Source organism: Petromyzon marinus, chromosome 33, assembly GCF_048934315.1.
Source record: "Petromyzon marinus isolate PM22_M1 ecotype Great Lakes invasive population chromosome 33, UKy_Petmar_22M1.pri1.0, whole genome shotgun sequence".
In the NCBI taxonomy this organism is placed as follows: Eukaryota; Metazoa; Chordata; class Hyperoartia; order Petromyzontiformes; family Petromyzontidae; genus Petromyzon; species Petromyzon marinus.
The window spans coordinates 12015306-12032187 of NC_133699.1; the positions used below are offsets into that span (position 1 = coordinate 12015306).

Consider the following 16882-nt stretch of genomic DNA (forward strand, 5'->3'; position numbering starts at 1 on the left):
TGCGCCGTGGCGCCCCACCCCCCCCACCACTCCTCCACCACCACCCCTCCACCCACCACTACCTCCCCCCACCACCACCACCTCCCCCCACCACCACCAACGGGAGGAGTGGCCGCGCAGCGCCGGGGCTCCGCGGGGAGTTCCTCGGAGTCCCCGAGTCTCTATCGAGTGGCACGCACCGCGCAGCCCTCGCGACCGCTGCGGCCGTCACATTGTGGACGCGCGTGCAGTAGCAGCAGTGGCTCGGTCGTTGCGCCCCGTGGGATGGTGAGCTAGCGGGCTAGTGGCGAGGCGGTGGGGCTGTAGTAGCATGCGAATGCATTGGAGGTGAGCCCAAAGCGACACGAGCGACGCGTTGACGTCCACACGCATCCACGTGCACGCACCTGCAATGCGGTCGCTGGTCTTGGGCAGCATTGGGAGATGACAAGTGAAAAGGCTGTTGATGTTTGCTGCTGCTGCTGTTGTTGTTGTTTGACGTGGCACAATGCGGTGGTGGTCGTGGTGGTGTAGAGGGGTTTCTCTCTGCAGCCCTTAACGACTGTGGGGACCGTCACTGCTTTCAATGACCGGTCGCCGGATGAATCGGGCCCAGCGTCTGTGCGCCTGCTATTCCGTATCTGAGAGTGGGTAACTAACTACACGTCTTTGAGAGCACTCTGTGAATCTGTGACATTCGTCTCGGTTAACCCGTTGACACACACACACAATCTTATCTGCCCCCCCCCCCCCTGGTCTGACAGGGAGCCTTTGACGTTTCACGTGGCCTCAAAGTAACGATGGTTATTCAGAACGTCCACTTTCTCAAAAGTCGCGCGTCTTCAAGCCCGAATAATTGGCACCTAGCCTGGCACTCTGGGGACGTCGCTTAGTGGCGAATGTACAATTAGCTAACGTTGTTGAATGTTTGTTCGTTAAACTTTGTTCGCACCGCAAGTAGCCAACCGTGCTAATCGGTGGTGCGGGGAGGGGGATAAACTAAACACACAAAAAAGTGTTTTTTGTGTGTGTGTGTTTACTTGAATGTGACTTGCGTCTCTATGTGTGTGTATGTATGTTGTATCTGTTCAGTCAGATCATTATAATCGGGCAGCTTTGTTGGTGTGGTTGAGGTTGTCAGTGGCAGAGACTGAAGTGTTTCTCGCAAGTCGCCGGGCAAGTTAAGCGGTGACATTCACAGAGTCGGCCAAGGCAGTCAGGGACGTGGTCAGGCCGACATTCAAACAGGCAGATAGCCAGGCCGATTGGTTTGGTGGCTAAATAGTCAGCTGGATAGGCAAGTCGGGCAAGTGCTTGGTTGTCAATCCGGCAGTCACTCGGTGAACCAGAAATGCAACCAGGTCGTGAACCAGGTAGTCACCCACTGAGGCAACAGGCCATTTACTTCGTCACCCAAGTTGGCAGGGAGTCACCCAAGTTGGCAGGTAGTCACCCAAGTTGGCAGGAAGTCACCCAAGTTGGCAGGAAGTCACCCAAGTTGGTAGGAAGTCACCCAAGTTGGCAGGTAGTCACCCAAGTTGGCAGGAAGTCACCCAAGTTGGCAGGTAGTCACCCAAGTTGGCAGGAAGTCACCCAAGTTGGCAGGTAGTCACCCAAGTTGGCAGGAAATCACCCAAGTTGGCAGGTAGTCACCCAAGTTGGCAGGTAGGCACCCAAGTTGGCAGGTAGTCACCCAAGTTGGCAGGAAGTCACCCAACTTGGCAGGTAGTCACCCAAGTTGGCAGGTAGTCACCCAAGTTGGCAGGTAGTCACCCAAGTTGGCAGGAAGTCACCCAAGTTGGCAGGTAGGCACCCAAGTTGGCAGGTAGTCACCCAAGTTGGCAGGAAGTCACCCAAGTTGGTAGGTAGTCACCCAAGTTGGCAGGAAGTCACCCAAGTTGGCAGGTAGTCACCCAAGTTGGCAGGTAGTCACCCAAGTTGGCAGGTAGTCACCCAAGTTGGCAGGTAGTCACCCAAGTTGGCAGGTAGTCACCCAAGTTGGCAGGTAGTCACCCAAGTTGGCAGGTAGTCACCCAAGTTGGCAGGAAGTCACCCAAGTTGGCAGGAAGTCACCCAAGTTGGCAGGTAGTCACCCACTCGGGTGCTGCTGCTGGTCCACCGGCGTTCAAGGTTCAAGTGAGTGGTGCATCGTCCCTGCCAGGGGATGTTAAGCTCTTACTCTACCCCATTATGCATGTGTGTCTTTGTAAGTCTATGTGTGTGTGTGTGTAAGTCTATGTGTGTGTGTAAGTCGATTGATGGGGCAGTTGTGGAGAGAGTGGAGAGTTCCCATACCTGGGCAGTGTGCTTATGACCGGCTCCAGTTTAACAGCAGAGGTCTCACTCCGAATCAGTCGAGCGGCAATATCTTTTCATCGGTTGCGTAACGCTGTGTGGAAGCTACCTGGTCTGTCGCTCCACACTAAGCTTCAGGTCTTCTCGGCCACGGTCATTCCCTCCCTTCTCTACACTTGCGAAACGTGGACCCCCCTAATGGAACATCTTCGCCGGTTAGAAACATTTAGGCTGGCCTGCCTACGATCCATCCTGGGTTTAACCAGACTGGATTGTGTGAGGAGCTCACAAATCCTTGAAAGATCTGGGCAAGGTCCCATCGGTGAGCTCCTCCGGCGGGGAAGGCTGCGATGGCTGGGTCATGTAGCCTGCATGCCCAGCCACCGCATGCCGAAACAGCTTTTGTTCGGCCGGATCGAGGGGGCTAAGCGGGCGCGGCACAGGCTAGATAAGAGATGGAGTGATGTGGTACAGGAGGACGTGGAGCTGAGTGGACTTGCCGATGACTGGTACCAGCGGTGTCAAGATCGGCCTCTGTGGAGGAGGCTCGTGAAGGATGCTACTGGGCAGTTGGAGGCAGTCGCCCTCCAACAACGGAGGGCGGAGGAGTGACGCTCACAACAACGAGCGGAGCGCCGGGTGGCTAAAGCACAGCAGGTTGGCACAGTAGGGGGCACAGGTGGTGCATCAGCCAGTCATCTCAGTCAGTCGACCCGTGGCACCTGGGTCTGCCCCGTGACCTCCTGCCAGCGGGCGTTCGACACTTCACGTGGCCTCAGGGTGCACACAGCCTGGCACAAGCGTCATGGTGACGTCACCGCCACTTAGTGGCGAATGGCGGTTGTTGTAAGTCGATTTGTGTGTGTAACTACATGTGTGTGTGTCTAAAGTCGATATCTGTGTGTTTGAGTCCATATGTGTGTGTGTGCGCGTGTAAGTCGATGTGTTTCTATGTGTGTGGGTCGATGTCTGTGTGTAAGTCGATGTGTGTGTCTGTCTTTATCGCCCGTGCAACGCCGGGTACTTACCGCTAGTACATTATAACACGGATCGAGTTACGTTGGCGTGAGTCAATGTGTTCACACGTATACCAGCGAAGGTTCACTCCAGGCTAATAGAGCGAACTGAACCGTACAAACAAGGCAGGTAAAAATGAGAAGCAACGCAACTCCTTGTCTTAACCCCTATACCCACACTCCCTAGTCCCACACAATCCCCTCGTCTCACTCCTACACTCACACTCCAAGCCTCACACATTCATAAGTCTCACTCCTGTGCTCCTAGCCTCACACACTTTGTTAGTCTCACATTTTGTTAGTCTCACTCCTTCCCATACACTCATAGTATCTCACTGACACACACACTCCTAGTCTCACTGACACACACACACTCCCAGTCTCACATTGACACACACACACTCCTAGTCTCTCACTGACACACACTCACAGTCTCACACTGACACACTCCTAGTCTCACACTGACACACACTCCTAGTCTCACACTGACACACACTCCTAGTCTCACACTGACACACACTCCTAGTCTCACACTGACACACACTCCCAGTCTCACACTGACATACACTCCTAGTCTCACACTGACACACACTCTCAGTCTCACACTGACACACACTCCCAGTCTCACACTGACACACACTCCCAGTCTCACACTGACACACTCCCAGTCTCACACTGACACACACTTCCAGTCTCACACCGACACACACTCTCAGTCTCACACTGACACTCCCAGTCTCTCACTGACACACACTCCTAGTCTCACACTGACACACACTCCCAGTCTCACACTGACACACACTCCCAGTCTCACACTGACACACACACTCACTCCTGCACACTGACACACACTCCCAGTCTCACACTAACACACACTCCTAGTCTCACACTGACACACTCCCAGTCTCACACTGACACACACCCCTAGTCTCACACTGACACACACACTCCTAGTCTCACACTGACACACACTCCCAGTCTCACACTGACACACACTCCTAGTCTCACACTGACACACACTCCCAGTCTCACACTGACACACACTCCTAGTCTCACACTGACACACACTCCTAGTCTCACACTGACACATACTCCTGCACACTGACACACACTCCTAGTCTCACACTGACACACACTCCCAGTCTCACACTGACACTCACTCCTGCACACTGACACACACTCCTAGTCTCACACTGACACACACTCCTAGTCTCACACTGACACACACTCCCAGTCTCACACTGACACACACTCCTAGTCTCACACTGACACACACTCCTAGTCTCACACTGACACACACTCCCAGTCTCACACTGACACACACTCCTAGTCTCACACTGACACACACTCCTAGTCACACTGACACACACTCCTAGTCTCACACTGACACACACTCCTAGTCTCACACTGACACACACTCCCAGTCTCACACTGACACACACTCCCAGTCTCACACTGACACACACTCCTAGTCTCACACTGACACACACACTCACTCCTGCACACTCTACCCCCCCGGCCCTCCTCGCGTCTTGCCCTTTCCGCTTTCACTTCTGCTCTGGGAGTTTTGCGGTGTGCCTCCTCCCCCGTGCTGTCCACCCCGCCAAACTTCCCGTCCGCCCGCGAGAGAGAGAGCCGTGGACACTTAACCGGCGACGCGTCCGCGATGTGGTCGCCCTCTGGTCCACAGCCTCTGGTCCATTCTCGCTGTGAGTTCACTCATCACGCGGTCGATTCACCGCCGCTCCGTCTCTCCCCGGCGAACGCCACCCTCTGCTATACGATGGCGAGAGTCTGCCCGCAAAGCAGCAACATCCTCACGATTTAAAACAAAAACTCGCTCGATTCGCTTCATGTTTGACCGCTGCGTTAATGTACAGCCCGTTGTTGTATTGCACTTCTATGTCCCCCCCCCCCAACCACCACCCCCTCTGCTCCTCACCGCCGTCTATCCTTCGCTGCCTTTCACCTGTCCCGGCACTCACCAGCGTGGTGAAGTATGGTCAAATGACACCGGTTAACGCGACACGGCGTGGAGAGGAGGTTGAGGGTCCCTTCTCCCCGCAGTGGCTTTCACAGCTGAGGCCAATGTGCACCACTTTGTCTGAAACGGCATACAATGTGTAAGTTACATGGTTGCTTAAATATAGTTTGCAGCCAGCGTGCATTTGTACCCCCCCCCCACACACCCACACACCTCCGATTAGCAGGGTTGGCTACGTACGGTGCAAAAAAAGTTCGACGTACGTGCGTACATTTCGGTGTTTTGTTCGACGATTGTTCATCGTATTCATTTCAGACTTGGCTGTGGATTTGCCTTTGGAGCTGTGTTAAGCGAATTGGTAAATCCTCTTGGTGAATTGCGGCAGTAATTTGTTGGATCGGCGGAGGAAACGTAAATGTTTAAAGCTGTTGTTGCTATGCGCTGCTTCGAATGTCCACGGGTGATTTGCCTCTGCTGCCGAAAAGTACAGAATAATTTTCATTAGCCCCGCTCGTTGTGTTAAGAATATCAGCAGCATTGTGAATAAGCTGACAATGCGTCTCGTTCACATCACTGGCTCTCAACGTATAAATAAAACTTGTTTTTTTACACACATCTCATCGGTCACACGGCCTTACAGTCCCAGAAGGCAGTGTTGCTGATGGGATGTGTAAAAACACTATTGTATGTGGAAGGACTGCTATGTTAATGATGGGCTGTTGTCTGCAGTGGCATGCTTGGGATTACATTGGGAGGTAGAGGAAGATGTGGATGAGAGAACGTACCCCATTCATTGACAATACAAACTGTGAATACGTTCATGGGATTGGGCCATATCCATCGTTGTGCTATACTTTGCTGCGAAGTCTATGCTCCCTGCCGTAAACAACCCGGGCTGGCTAGTGTGGTAAAGAAATGTGGTCAAGTAGCTCTCAGAACCTGTATGGTGCGAGGAGAATCCCTCACATACTTGTACCCAGTGGGCCACACATCGCTGATGCAACTCAATGAAGTTGAAACCAGTTCATAAAGTCCTCCTTATTGTCTTCTTTGGTTCTTTCGGTAAAGTCACGTAGAATGAGAATAAAATAATAAATTGATAAAATAAAATAACACAATAAAATTCTCACGGCGTTTCGGCCACAACACAAGCGGTCTTCATCAGGTGAAGGGACGAGACTGTCTGGAGGATGAATCCTTGCAGTCACGAAAGCTTTAAATCGAAATTCCTCCTTATTGAATAAACATGTGGTAATGTCAGAGTATTGTACTCCTCCATTTCTGTGACCTGGAGTCAATGGAGAAATATTTCACACTCACAAAACATTGTTTCCAGCAAATGTTTACGGCAAGTAAACAATGTCATCCGTAGGATGACCGCAGTTGACTTCCCGCAAAGTGGGGCTCGTCTCACTTCACCCTGCGGGGATGATACTGATGGTCAAACCCCAACAGACCAGTATTTGAACCCTTGATTTTCAGATTCAGGTGCCCTAACTTTGTTTTTCGGTTGACTGGCTAGTACTTTACGTGTGTGAATCTTAGGGATTGTATGGCATTGTTTGCTGGATCATGTCCCCCTGAGTGCCAGAGTGCTGAGTAAATTGTAGGGGTTTACTCCTAATTAATAATTCACGGGATGCAGTGCTTCTTTAGCCATATGTTTTTCCTTGGACAGATGTAACTTGCGGTGAGCTCGCTTTGGTGTTAAACTGCCCCGGAGAGCATACTTGGTATTAAAGCTGTGGTCGGCAGCGTTCGCGGATGTGTTGTTGATGTTTCACGTGAGTGGGGCTGCGGTGATGATGGTGTTTTCTTTCGTATGTCCAATGGAGAGTAACTGGATGCACATTATTTCTAAAGCAGGAGGTTGCAAGCAAAACATTCCGAATTGCGAGTCCAAAAATCCAGGGTGCGTGTTGACTCATTCATCATCATCATCGTCATAAATATTGCGTTGATAAAATGGGTTTCACTCTTCGTTACGATTATTTCCAAGGAAAAACTGGCTTGTGCCATGGGAACGTGGAATTATCACCACGGATTTAGGGCCACTGACGTGTTGTTGTCTTTTAGAAAGCAAATGCTTTGCAAAATATTGCTTTCGAATATCCATAGGCTCTTGTTTTATTTGTATGTCTTACAACAGGCCTTTGCCTGTGACTTAGCTGCCTCTCTCACCCACCACTACATTTGGCTCTTCGATTTTTGTTAAGGTATGTTCCACGGAATGTCAGTTGTATGCGCTTATGACCGTTCACACTCACAACTGGACTTTTCCACGTTAAGCGTTGAACCCTGACGCACCGCATTTTTGTGCCCAGCTGACATCACCATCAACTCGATTGACTTGCAAACCCGGTTTAAGCACAGGCGACCCAGACCAGTGTTGCAAAACGCAGAAGCTTAGTTGTGCTGACTCAGTGCTTTGACACAGCCATTCTGAGGCTTGTCCACTTCACACAAATTCCGTAAATGAATAAATCAATAGATTAACTTGCGTGTAAATGAATACTTGATTTTTTTGGTATCTACGTGAGGGCTATGGCTACGAGTAAGCCCTGAGAGTCTCCGTGTTTACGAAGAAAGGTGTAGCTACATGTTCTCAGCGACATCAGTCAATCGAAACGATGGGCTGGTCTTGAACACCGTGCCCTTTTATCGCTGACCTGATGTCACCGTGCCTGCGGGGTGGGCTTGCTCGTAACTCGCGCCCTCATCACGAATGTCAGCATCGTTACGATTATTGGAAAAGTTCGGCATTAATATATTGATGAGTCGTCTTGTCATTAATGTCAACGTCTGCCTGCTCGCTCACACGAGCATTCGGCCGGCACTGCGTAGAAGGCCTTTGTTCATACAGTGCTTGACACTTAATACTTCAGCGCGGCGCATCGCGACCCGTGTGGTGTGCCGTGGCAAGTCCCAGGTGTGCTGCGGTATTATCCGAATTATAGGGAAGGAAAGAACCTCAAGCTCCCCCACCTCCCGACCTCCCCCTCTCCATTGGTCTCGGTGCAGTACGGCAGCAGACGGGGTCCACCAGCCCACACCCACAGCCCTCTCAACTCCCTTGGTCGTGCGTGCGCAGGTGGGCATACAGACACGACGCGGAGACACGACGCGGAGACGCGAAAATGCTGACACACACCGAGACACGGAGGCATATACAGATACACGGAGACGCACACGGACGCGAATGCACTCGCACAGTTGGGCAAATTCTTGACGCGGAATTTGCCAGGGCCACTTGATTTCATTGTTGCTCGGCGAGATTAGTATAAGCGAGGTATCGTGAATTCTCTCTCGGCTACAACGCATTCCCACTCGGCCCACCTGGGCCCACGGTGATGTTTTGGTTCGGTGTGCCGCAAAGATCACGCAAGCTCGAAAGTGTGAGCGGTGCCGTGGAATGAAAGAGGTTGAGAAGCACTGCCTTCATGTGCAATGACGAGTTACTGTAAAACAGCGAGGCTGTCGACAGCGACACCGCCTCATGACTCCTCTTCAGGTTTTTGCGATGCGAGGTGTCATTGGAGCTCAAATTTCTCTGCGCCTGGTAGCCAAGCGCCCGTTACCTCTCCATCCGGACGGGTGGTCTCTGTCCCAGGCTTGCGGGCATTCCCTGCGGCTGGCAGTGGTGTTCGAGGTGCGATCTTATCGTGGTTTACCGAGATCAGAGTCATCCACCCCAAGTCAATTGGGGTGAATCCCCCAATTGCTCGGTGCTGCCACATTAAGCCCCGGGCGTAATTTAACCAAATGGCCACAATAAACCAAATGTGTTTCGTGTTACTTCGAGGAAGCAAATTCACAAAAAATATATAGAGGTGAAGTAAAGTTTATTTGTTTAACCAGGTGAGATCTCAACAGATCCGGATGGTCTTCTTTGCAAGAGTGACCTGTATTGTCTAAAACATAGAAACCAAAACATAGTAATGATTATCCATATAAAACACAACGTATAAATGCGCTTCAAAAGTGAGCGAGCGAGCGAATACCCTTGACCCGTTTAGTAATGTATTGTGCAACAGGCACCACGATGTCCATACTCGCATTCAGTGGCATTGGTGGGCATAAGACCCATGTGACTCTTGTGAAATACAATCTTTTATCGGTTGGCCATTGAACAAAGACGATCACTGTATCGCTTTTCCTTCCGATATTACCTTATCACTCGAGCTATGCACTTTTAAGTCTAGATTTAAAACGAATGTATTTAGAGCTGATTTTTTTGTTACGTTTGTTGTCCTTCCCCCGCACATCCGATTAGCACGGTTATCTATATACGGTGCGAAAGAAGTTCAATTCACGGTTGGTTTAAGTTCATGGTATGGTCATCACGGCCAATGCTGTTATTGCTCACAATCTCCTTATTTGCTGCCATTGGTTTCCTGCTTTTGACAGATCCTGCAGTGGTTGCAAAGTTGACGTCTCGCCACCAGGAGGCTTCTGTCACAGTTTCATCACTAGCACTGTTTGGCTTGACATCTTCCGCTTTGTTGGTGAACCTTGGATGTTAATTATGAAACAACTTGACGTGGGTTTTATTGCATTTTTGCAACAGAGAAAGGCAGTACATCAGTTAATATCTACTTGTGTAAATAAAAGCCTGCTCATTCACCTTTAAAATCACAGCTCATGGCTACAGGATGGTGTGCTGTCATTTCATAATTAGAATATTTATTTATACCGGAAGAATCTGATGAGCTATAAGCTCTTTTTCACAGATGTCCAGTCGGGGCGGGTCAGAACGTTACAACAACAAACAATACAGAAATGTGATAGTGCAAAGTATAGGAAAGGGAAGCAAATTCCCCAAAAATATGTATCAATAAAATGTAACGCTTTTGTTTGTTTTACCAAGTAAAGCCCACTCCTAATAGCTTATTTTTCAGAAGCGACCTTGCCACAAATGATAGTGCAACGAAGTGGCTTATCACGTGGAAATTTATAGCAGCCAACAAATCAAAATTCCCTTCCACATGCTGGGCTCTTCACGCTAACCTTCACATGTCCTGTTGTTATTACCCTATCATCGACTGCAATGCTTATCCTGACCCTAATTCAAGCCTTTGCGCTAGTTCTGAGAGTAACACGGACTCCCTAACCTCCAGCATTTGAGGTAGGTCTTGGTGGATAACACAAACGTCGTGTGAAAAATACACGGACCGCTCGAATGAATTGTGGCGCATCCATCTAGGCAGACGTCAATGTAAGTGTAGTGACATCGCGGGATGCCACTGTGTAGTGCCGGCCCTAGGGAGGCACGGCGTGCGGTGTATTGACATCGCGGATGCCACTATGGTGTGGGTGCAGTACCGGCCCTAGAGGGGCTCGGTCAGCGCTGATTGATAGTGCTGGATGGCACCACGCTCGGCGTGCAGTGCCAGCCCTACAGGACAGGGTGTGGAAGTGGCGGCTGTAGGAATGAAGTTACTAGAGGCCATGGCACTCTGGTTGACCCGAGAGGACACGTGACCGGTTAAGTCTACAAAGGGGCCCTAAGTGGGGGCTATGGGTGGTCACGTGGTCGGGGTCCAGATCCTGCTCGAGGATTCTGGAAGGTGGTCGTGGCCAAGGGCGGAGCCAGCAACGTCGCGGAGGATCTAAGCCGGGTCCCCCAGAGGGGCCGGCGTTGTTGTTCATCCTGAAGAAACCTTCGTCAACGTTCTGCCGAGTCTCCAACACGTGGACCTGGACCCGATCTGTGGTCCCGGTTCGTAGTAGCTAGTTACGGTGTAAATAGTGTAGTTAGCCTGGTGGGCACCACCGTAGGTTGTTATTCTGTTAAGGGGCGGTTACCCCGTGTGTTGGTGTTAAATACATGTGTTGCCTCCAAGAGTACGTCTGCGACTCGGTTGAACTCACTACATAAGTAATATATGTTGAACTTCTTTCATGCCATACGTAGCCAACTGTGCTAATCGGAAGTACGGGGAGGAAGGACAACAAACAAAACGCAAAAATCAGTTTGTGTTTAGTTTTACTGAGAGGAAGCAAATCTGCCGTATCGGGGAGCCGCAGTAGAGCAGACCACGCTGGCAACACGCACGGATGTGAGAACAGCCGCGCATGAGCGAGCTGGTCGAGCCGCAAGTGTCGAGGTGGCTGTGAGTGCGTGCGTTCGTCGATGCACAGAGGAGCTGTGAGTAAGGCAAAGAGTAAAAATGCCACCACGAAGACAAAGTGTCAAGCCGGCCCATTAAACCAGGCTGGGCGTGCTGGATCTCCGACGTGGGTTTGAAGCTTCGTTCAGGAGAAAGTAATACTCTAAAGTCGCCGGGCGGCTAAAACGCAGAAAGTCGGCACAGTGGGGGAGCAAAGGTGGTGCTTCCAGTCATCTCAGTCAACCTATCGCTCCTGTGTCTGTTTCGTGGCCAGCCAGTGAGACTTCGACCTTCACATGGCCGCCTCAAAGTGCACCTAGCGTGGCACAAGGGCCGTGGTGATGTTGCCACCGCTCAGTGGCGATTCGCGGGGGTTTTTGTTGTGCCCGCACGTGTGTTTCTATAGATGTGAATGCGCCCCCGCCTCCACGTGTGTTTGTGTGCCCAGGTTGCGAGGGCTGCTGGTGCCACCGCCGCTGCTGAGCGCACTGCTGCCGCTACGCTTGGAGCCTTTGCGGGAGAGCGGTGAGCGGCACCGGCGTGAGCGTCCGCCCGGGACGCCCGCCCGTCGTCGCGATAACGGCCAACCCGCGAGCAGGTGGCAGCGGGCGCTGGATTGGGTTTGCAGAGCCATGGGGGAGACGTGGGAGACCGGTGGGTGTGCAGGCTCCCACTATGCCATAGTCATGACTATAGCTCTGACCAAGCCCATACGCATGGCACCAACACTCAAAACACCCATACTCATAACACGAGCACTCAAACTTGCACTTATAGTCATCCTAATATCCCCATACTCAACTCTAATACTAGACCAGGTTTATAATAATAGCCTAACCGTACCCATAATTCTTGTATCAGCATGAACCCTAGGCTAATTCATAATCCTAGCTAAATGCTTACCCATAACCCAAGCACTAGGACTAACCCTAACCCCTAACACTAGACTTAACGCTTTAACCGCAACCATTAGACATGTGTAGTGAGTGACTTCCGACACACGGCTAGTAGGAAGGCTTCTTATTTATTGAGAGCACACAGGGCGATACACTTCGTAACGCGGCTACACCCAGGCTGTTCTAACACGCAGCCCGTCTCCGTCCTGCGCTACGCTGGCTGGTTGACGAGCGTAGTGGCGGCGACGGAGCTGGTCCTGCAGAAGATCAGCCACGTGGTCGAAGACGAAGAGATGACGACGGCAGTGACGCAACCAGGACCCAGACCCCACACTGACAGACCCCACACTGACAGCCCACACTGACAGACCCCACACTGACAGACCCCACACTGACAGACCCCACACTGACAGACCCCACACTGACAGACCCCACACTGACAGACGCCACACTGACAGACCCACACTGACAGTCACCACACTGACAGTCACCACACTGACAGCCACCACACTGACAGACACCACACTGACAGACACCACACTGACAGACACCACACTGACAGACACCACACTGACAGACCCCACACTGACAGACCCCACACTGACAGACCCTACACTGACAGACCCCACACTGACAGACACCACACTGACAGACCCCACACTGACAGTCCCCACACTGACAGACCCCACACTGACAGACCCCACACTGACAGACCCCACACTGACAGACCCCATACTGACAGACACCACACTGACAGACACCACACTGACAGTCCCGAAGCTCTGGTTCGGTGCTCCTTATATCCGCCTGGCGTGGCCAAGCTCCACCTCTGGCCACGCCCCCTTTCTAGAACCTTCTAGACCCTTCGGGATGGTTCCTAGAGCTTCTCGACTGGCTTCCCCCTTGATCTTTACCCCAGATACGCCCCTTCATAATAAGGCGTTATGTAAAGCAGCTATAACTGTAATTACCTTTTCAGGCCGGCAGGTGTCACCCTGTCATTACACATGTAACGATTCAGTCCTCCCCCAACTCATGTTCACCCCAACTTTAATTCTTATTAACTCCAACGACAACTCTTCTGTACCCCCGCTCTCGCACCCCACCCCCTCCCCCTCTCGCCCCCCCCTTCCCACCGCGGGTCGGTGCAGGCTTGGGGGTGTCGGTTGTGCTGGCAACGGTGGTGACAGCGATCGTGGCGTGGGAGCTCTTCCTGCGCCTCTCCTCGTTCCTGCGGCGACGTGATGAGGTGGACCCGGCGCCGCAGGTGCGCAGCCTCTACGACTACGTGCGGGGCAACTACGTGGAGCCGCGCAGCTGCCGCCTGCTCTGCGATTGGGACGACCCCCACCCCGTGGGCCACACCATGACCTTCAGCCTGCAGGTTTGGTGTACCGACTACCCCGCCCTAACCACGAGCGTAACCGTAGCCTCAACCCAGAAACTTAACCCTGACTCTCAACCCTAAACTAAAATGAAACTTTTTTTTTTATTTGACCAGGTGAGGCCCACTGAGCTATAGAGCGCTTTTTTCAGAAGCGACCTGGCCAAAAATGATAGCTCAACTAAGTGGCTTGTCATGTGGAAATTTATAGCAGCCAAGTACTCTAAATGCATGTTTCTAAAATGTGGAGGGAGAACCCGAGGACCCGGATAAAAATCCACGCAACCACGGGGAGAGAGACATGCAAACTCCAAATATGCATGTGTCAGGGTTGGGATCGAACCCACGACCTGTATACCAGGAAAGGTAATTAACATCTCGCCACCGTGGCGAGATGACTCTAAGCCTCAGCTTAACCTTAATCTTCCAGGTGAGCAGCAGCCTTTAACCTTCACTGTAACCTCAACTCCAAACACTCGAATGCAAAGACAAAGCTTTAACCCGAACCGTAATTAGAAACCTCACCGTAACCTTCGCCATAATGCTGAACGTAACCCTAAACCCTTAACCCTAAGACAATACCTTAACCCGAACTGTAACCTTAGCCATAATGCTGAACGTAACCCTAAACCCTTAACCCTAAACCCTTAACCCTAAGACAATACCTTAACCCGAACTGTAACCTTGGCCATAACGCTGAACGTAACCCTAAACCCTTAACCCTAAGACAATACCTTAACCCGAACTGTAACTTTAAACCTAACCATAGCCTTATTCCTAAGACAGAACCTGATCCCCAACCTTAATCCTAGCTCTAGCCCTAACCCTAGTCATTACCATAAGATTCAACACTAATCCGTAACCCTCACTCAACCCTCAGTCTAACCACAACCCTCTTCCTCAGATAAAACCATAAAACACAACCATGACCCTATCCTTAATGCCCCTAACCTGGACGCTAACCGCAAACCAAAACACAGAGCCTCATGTGCTATTGATTTGATTTGAGGGTAACTCCGGCCCTCATGCCCCCCCCCCCCCCATTCTCTGTCGCCCTCCCACAGCTCTTCTACAAGAACGGACAGCCGTGCCCACTGCACCAGGTGGCGATGCCCAGCTTGTCTGTGCGCCACTGCGACCTGGGCATGAACGTGCCGCTGGCGCAAGACGTATCGGCCGCCTCTTTCCTCTCGCCCGCTCACGAAGCCGACACGGCATCCGAGGAGGTGGAGCGGGAGGGGGAGGAGGAGGGGGAGGAGACTGCGGCGGCGCCGGCGGTGGAGTATGAAGCGCAGGAAGTGACGTCGGGCAACACGTTGAGGGCGGCGTTCACGGTGCGGAGGGCTGGGCGCTACCAGATCTCGGCGACAGTCGCGGGGAAGCACGTCCACGGAAGCCCCGCGTTGCGATGCTTCTCGCCGGGTACGTCACGCTTCAGCCACACGCGCGTCGCTCCGCGCGGCTTGCAGGTGGGGCGCGGCAAAGCCGCCACGCTGCTGGAAAACGGGTAGCGGCTGCATTGCAGATCTCCCGAATCCAGAGCCTCTCCGATGGTCTTTTAGTTTCGTAGAAATTTACCATTACCATGGCAGGGGTTGATCTCTGGTCTGTCATGGTGGCGTGACAGACCAGAGATGGGGCAACATGGTGTCGAGATGTTCACAACCTCGCCTGGTGTACAGGAGGTCGTGGGTTCGATCCCGACCCTGACACCTGCTCTATATTTTGAGTTTGCATGTGTCTCTCTCTCTCTCATCATCACGGTGGCTAGATGTTAACTCCCTCGCCTGGTATACAGAAGGTCGTGGGATCTCCCAGTGGGCATGTGGATTTTTCACCGAGTCCTCCGGTTTTTTCTCCATGTTCAGAAACATGCAGTTAGAGTATTTGACTGCTATACATTTCCACGTGATAAGTCACTTTGTTGAGTTATCATTTGTGGCCAGATCATTTGAAAAAGAGCTATAGAGCTCAGTGGGCCTTATCTGGTAAAATACAATGTTTAAATAGCTTAATTTGGGGGGACAAAATAGTAATTGTCCATCGGATGAACACTGCAAGTCAGTTTTTGATCAGCTGGGGTAATGGTGGGGGGGTGCTGGTTGGTGGGGTGATCCCGATAAAACCAAAACATGGGTAATGCAAGCGTATAAATCATGGTTGAACAATGTGTTCATTTTGATTTAAAGCTTTCGTGACTGCAGTAATTCATATTCTTAGTTTTTTTCGGTAAAGTCACGTTTTGTTGTTTCTCTTCAACGTGACTTTACCGAAAAAACTAAGAAAATGTGTTCATTGTTCATCTACGTGTTCTGTTTAGAGTAGTGAATTTACTTGCGCATGTGTTTTTTGTTACGTGACCACTGATTCACGTGTACATGTTGACAGGCCTTTTGGCACTTGACTGCTGGATAAACTAAACTATTTATCAGGTAAAGCCAACCGAGTTGTTTTGCAGAGGCGACCTGGCAAAACATGATAAGAGCTCATCGAAGTGGCTTTTCGCCATATGTTGAAATTTATAGTAGCAGCCAATTAATCTAAACGGCGTCCCTGTTATCGGTGGTACAGCTCCCTGACGTGTTTCCGGGTTGTTCCACGCGGCACGACATCTTTGTAACGTTCTGACCCGGCCCCTTTTGGACATCTATGATAAAAGAGCTTTATAGCTCATCGGATTCCTCCAGTGTAAATAAATATTCAGATTCTGACATCCGACGTTTCGCTCCGTGCGCTGGGAGCTTCTTCCGGAATTCGATTCAAATCGCCGAAAAAGCTGCCAGCTCGTGAAGTGAATTAAATTCCAGGAAGAAGCTCTCGAGACCTGGGGCGAGATGTCGGACTTTGTGCAGCGCAACACGCGGCACAGCCCAAAAACACCGTGCGGAGAGCGCAGTCAGGCGCTGCGCACGATAACCCACTCAGTCAGGAGCTCCGCACGATAACCCACTCAGTCAGGCGCTGCGCACGATAACCCACTCAGTCAGGAGCTCCGCACGATAACCCACACAGTCAGGAGCTCCGCACGATAACCCACTCAGTAGGAGCTCCGCACGATAACCCACTCAGTCAGGAGCTCCGCACGATAACCCACACAGTCAGGAGCTCCGCACGATAACCCACACAGTCAGGAGCTCCGCACGATAACCCACTCAGTCAGGAGCTCCGCACGATAACCCACTCAGTCAGGAGCTCCGCACGATAACCCACACAGTCAG

The 16882-nt window shown here is 51.6% G+C and overlaps 1 protein-coding gene across 5 annotated transcripts in view; it reads left to right on the forward strand.

Annotated features, from left to right (window-relative positions):
* The first annotated feature begins 75 nt into the window (after nt 1-75).
* The window catches only part of AREL1 (apoptosis resistant E3 ubiquitin protein ligase 1), a 42708-nt gene continuing 25901 nt past the window's right edge, over nt 76-16882 (forward strand). Inside the window, exons 1-6 of one of the 5 annotated variants that reach the window (XM_032965172.2) lie at nt 76-327; nt 7424-7490; nt 8232-8365; nt 11833-12038; nt 13432-13664; nt 14729-15086. In XM_032965172.2, the coding sequence (XP_032821063.2) occupies nt 12017-12038; nt 13432-13664; nt 14729-15086 (613 nt within the window). In that variant the 5' untranslated portion in view covers nt 76-327; nt 7424-7490; nt 8232-8365; nt 11833-12016. Of the gene's footprint in view, nt 328-1654; nt 5000-7423; nt 7491-8231; nt 8366-11832; nt 12039-13431; nt 13665-14728; nt 15087-16882 lie in introns of those variants that run through there. The other 4 variants (XM_032965173.2, XM_076071543.1, XM_032965171.2 and 1 more) reach the window with 4 other exon arrangements.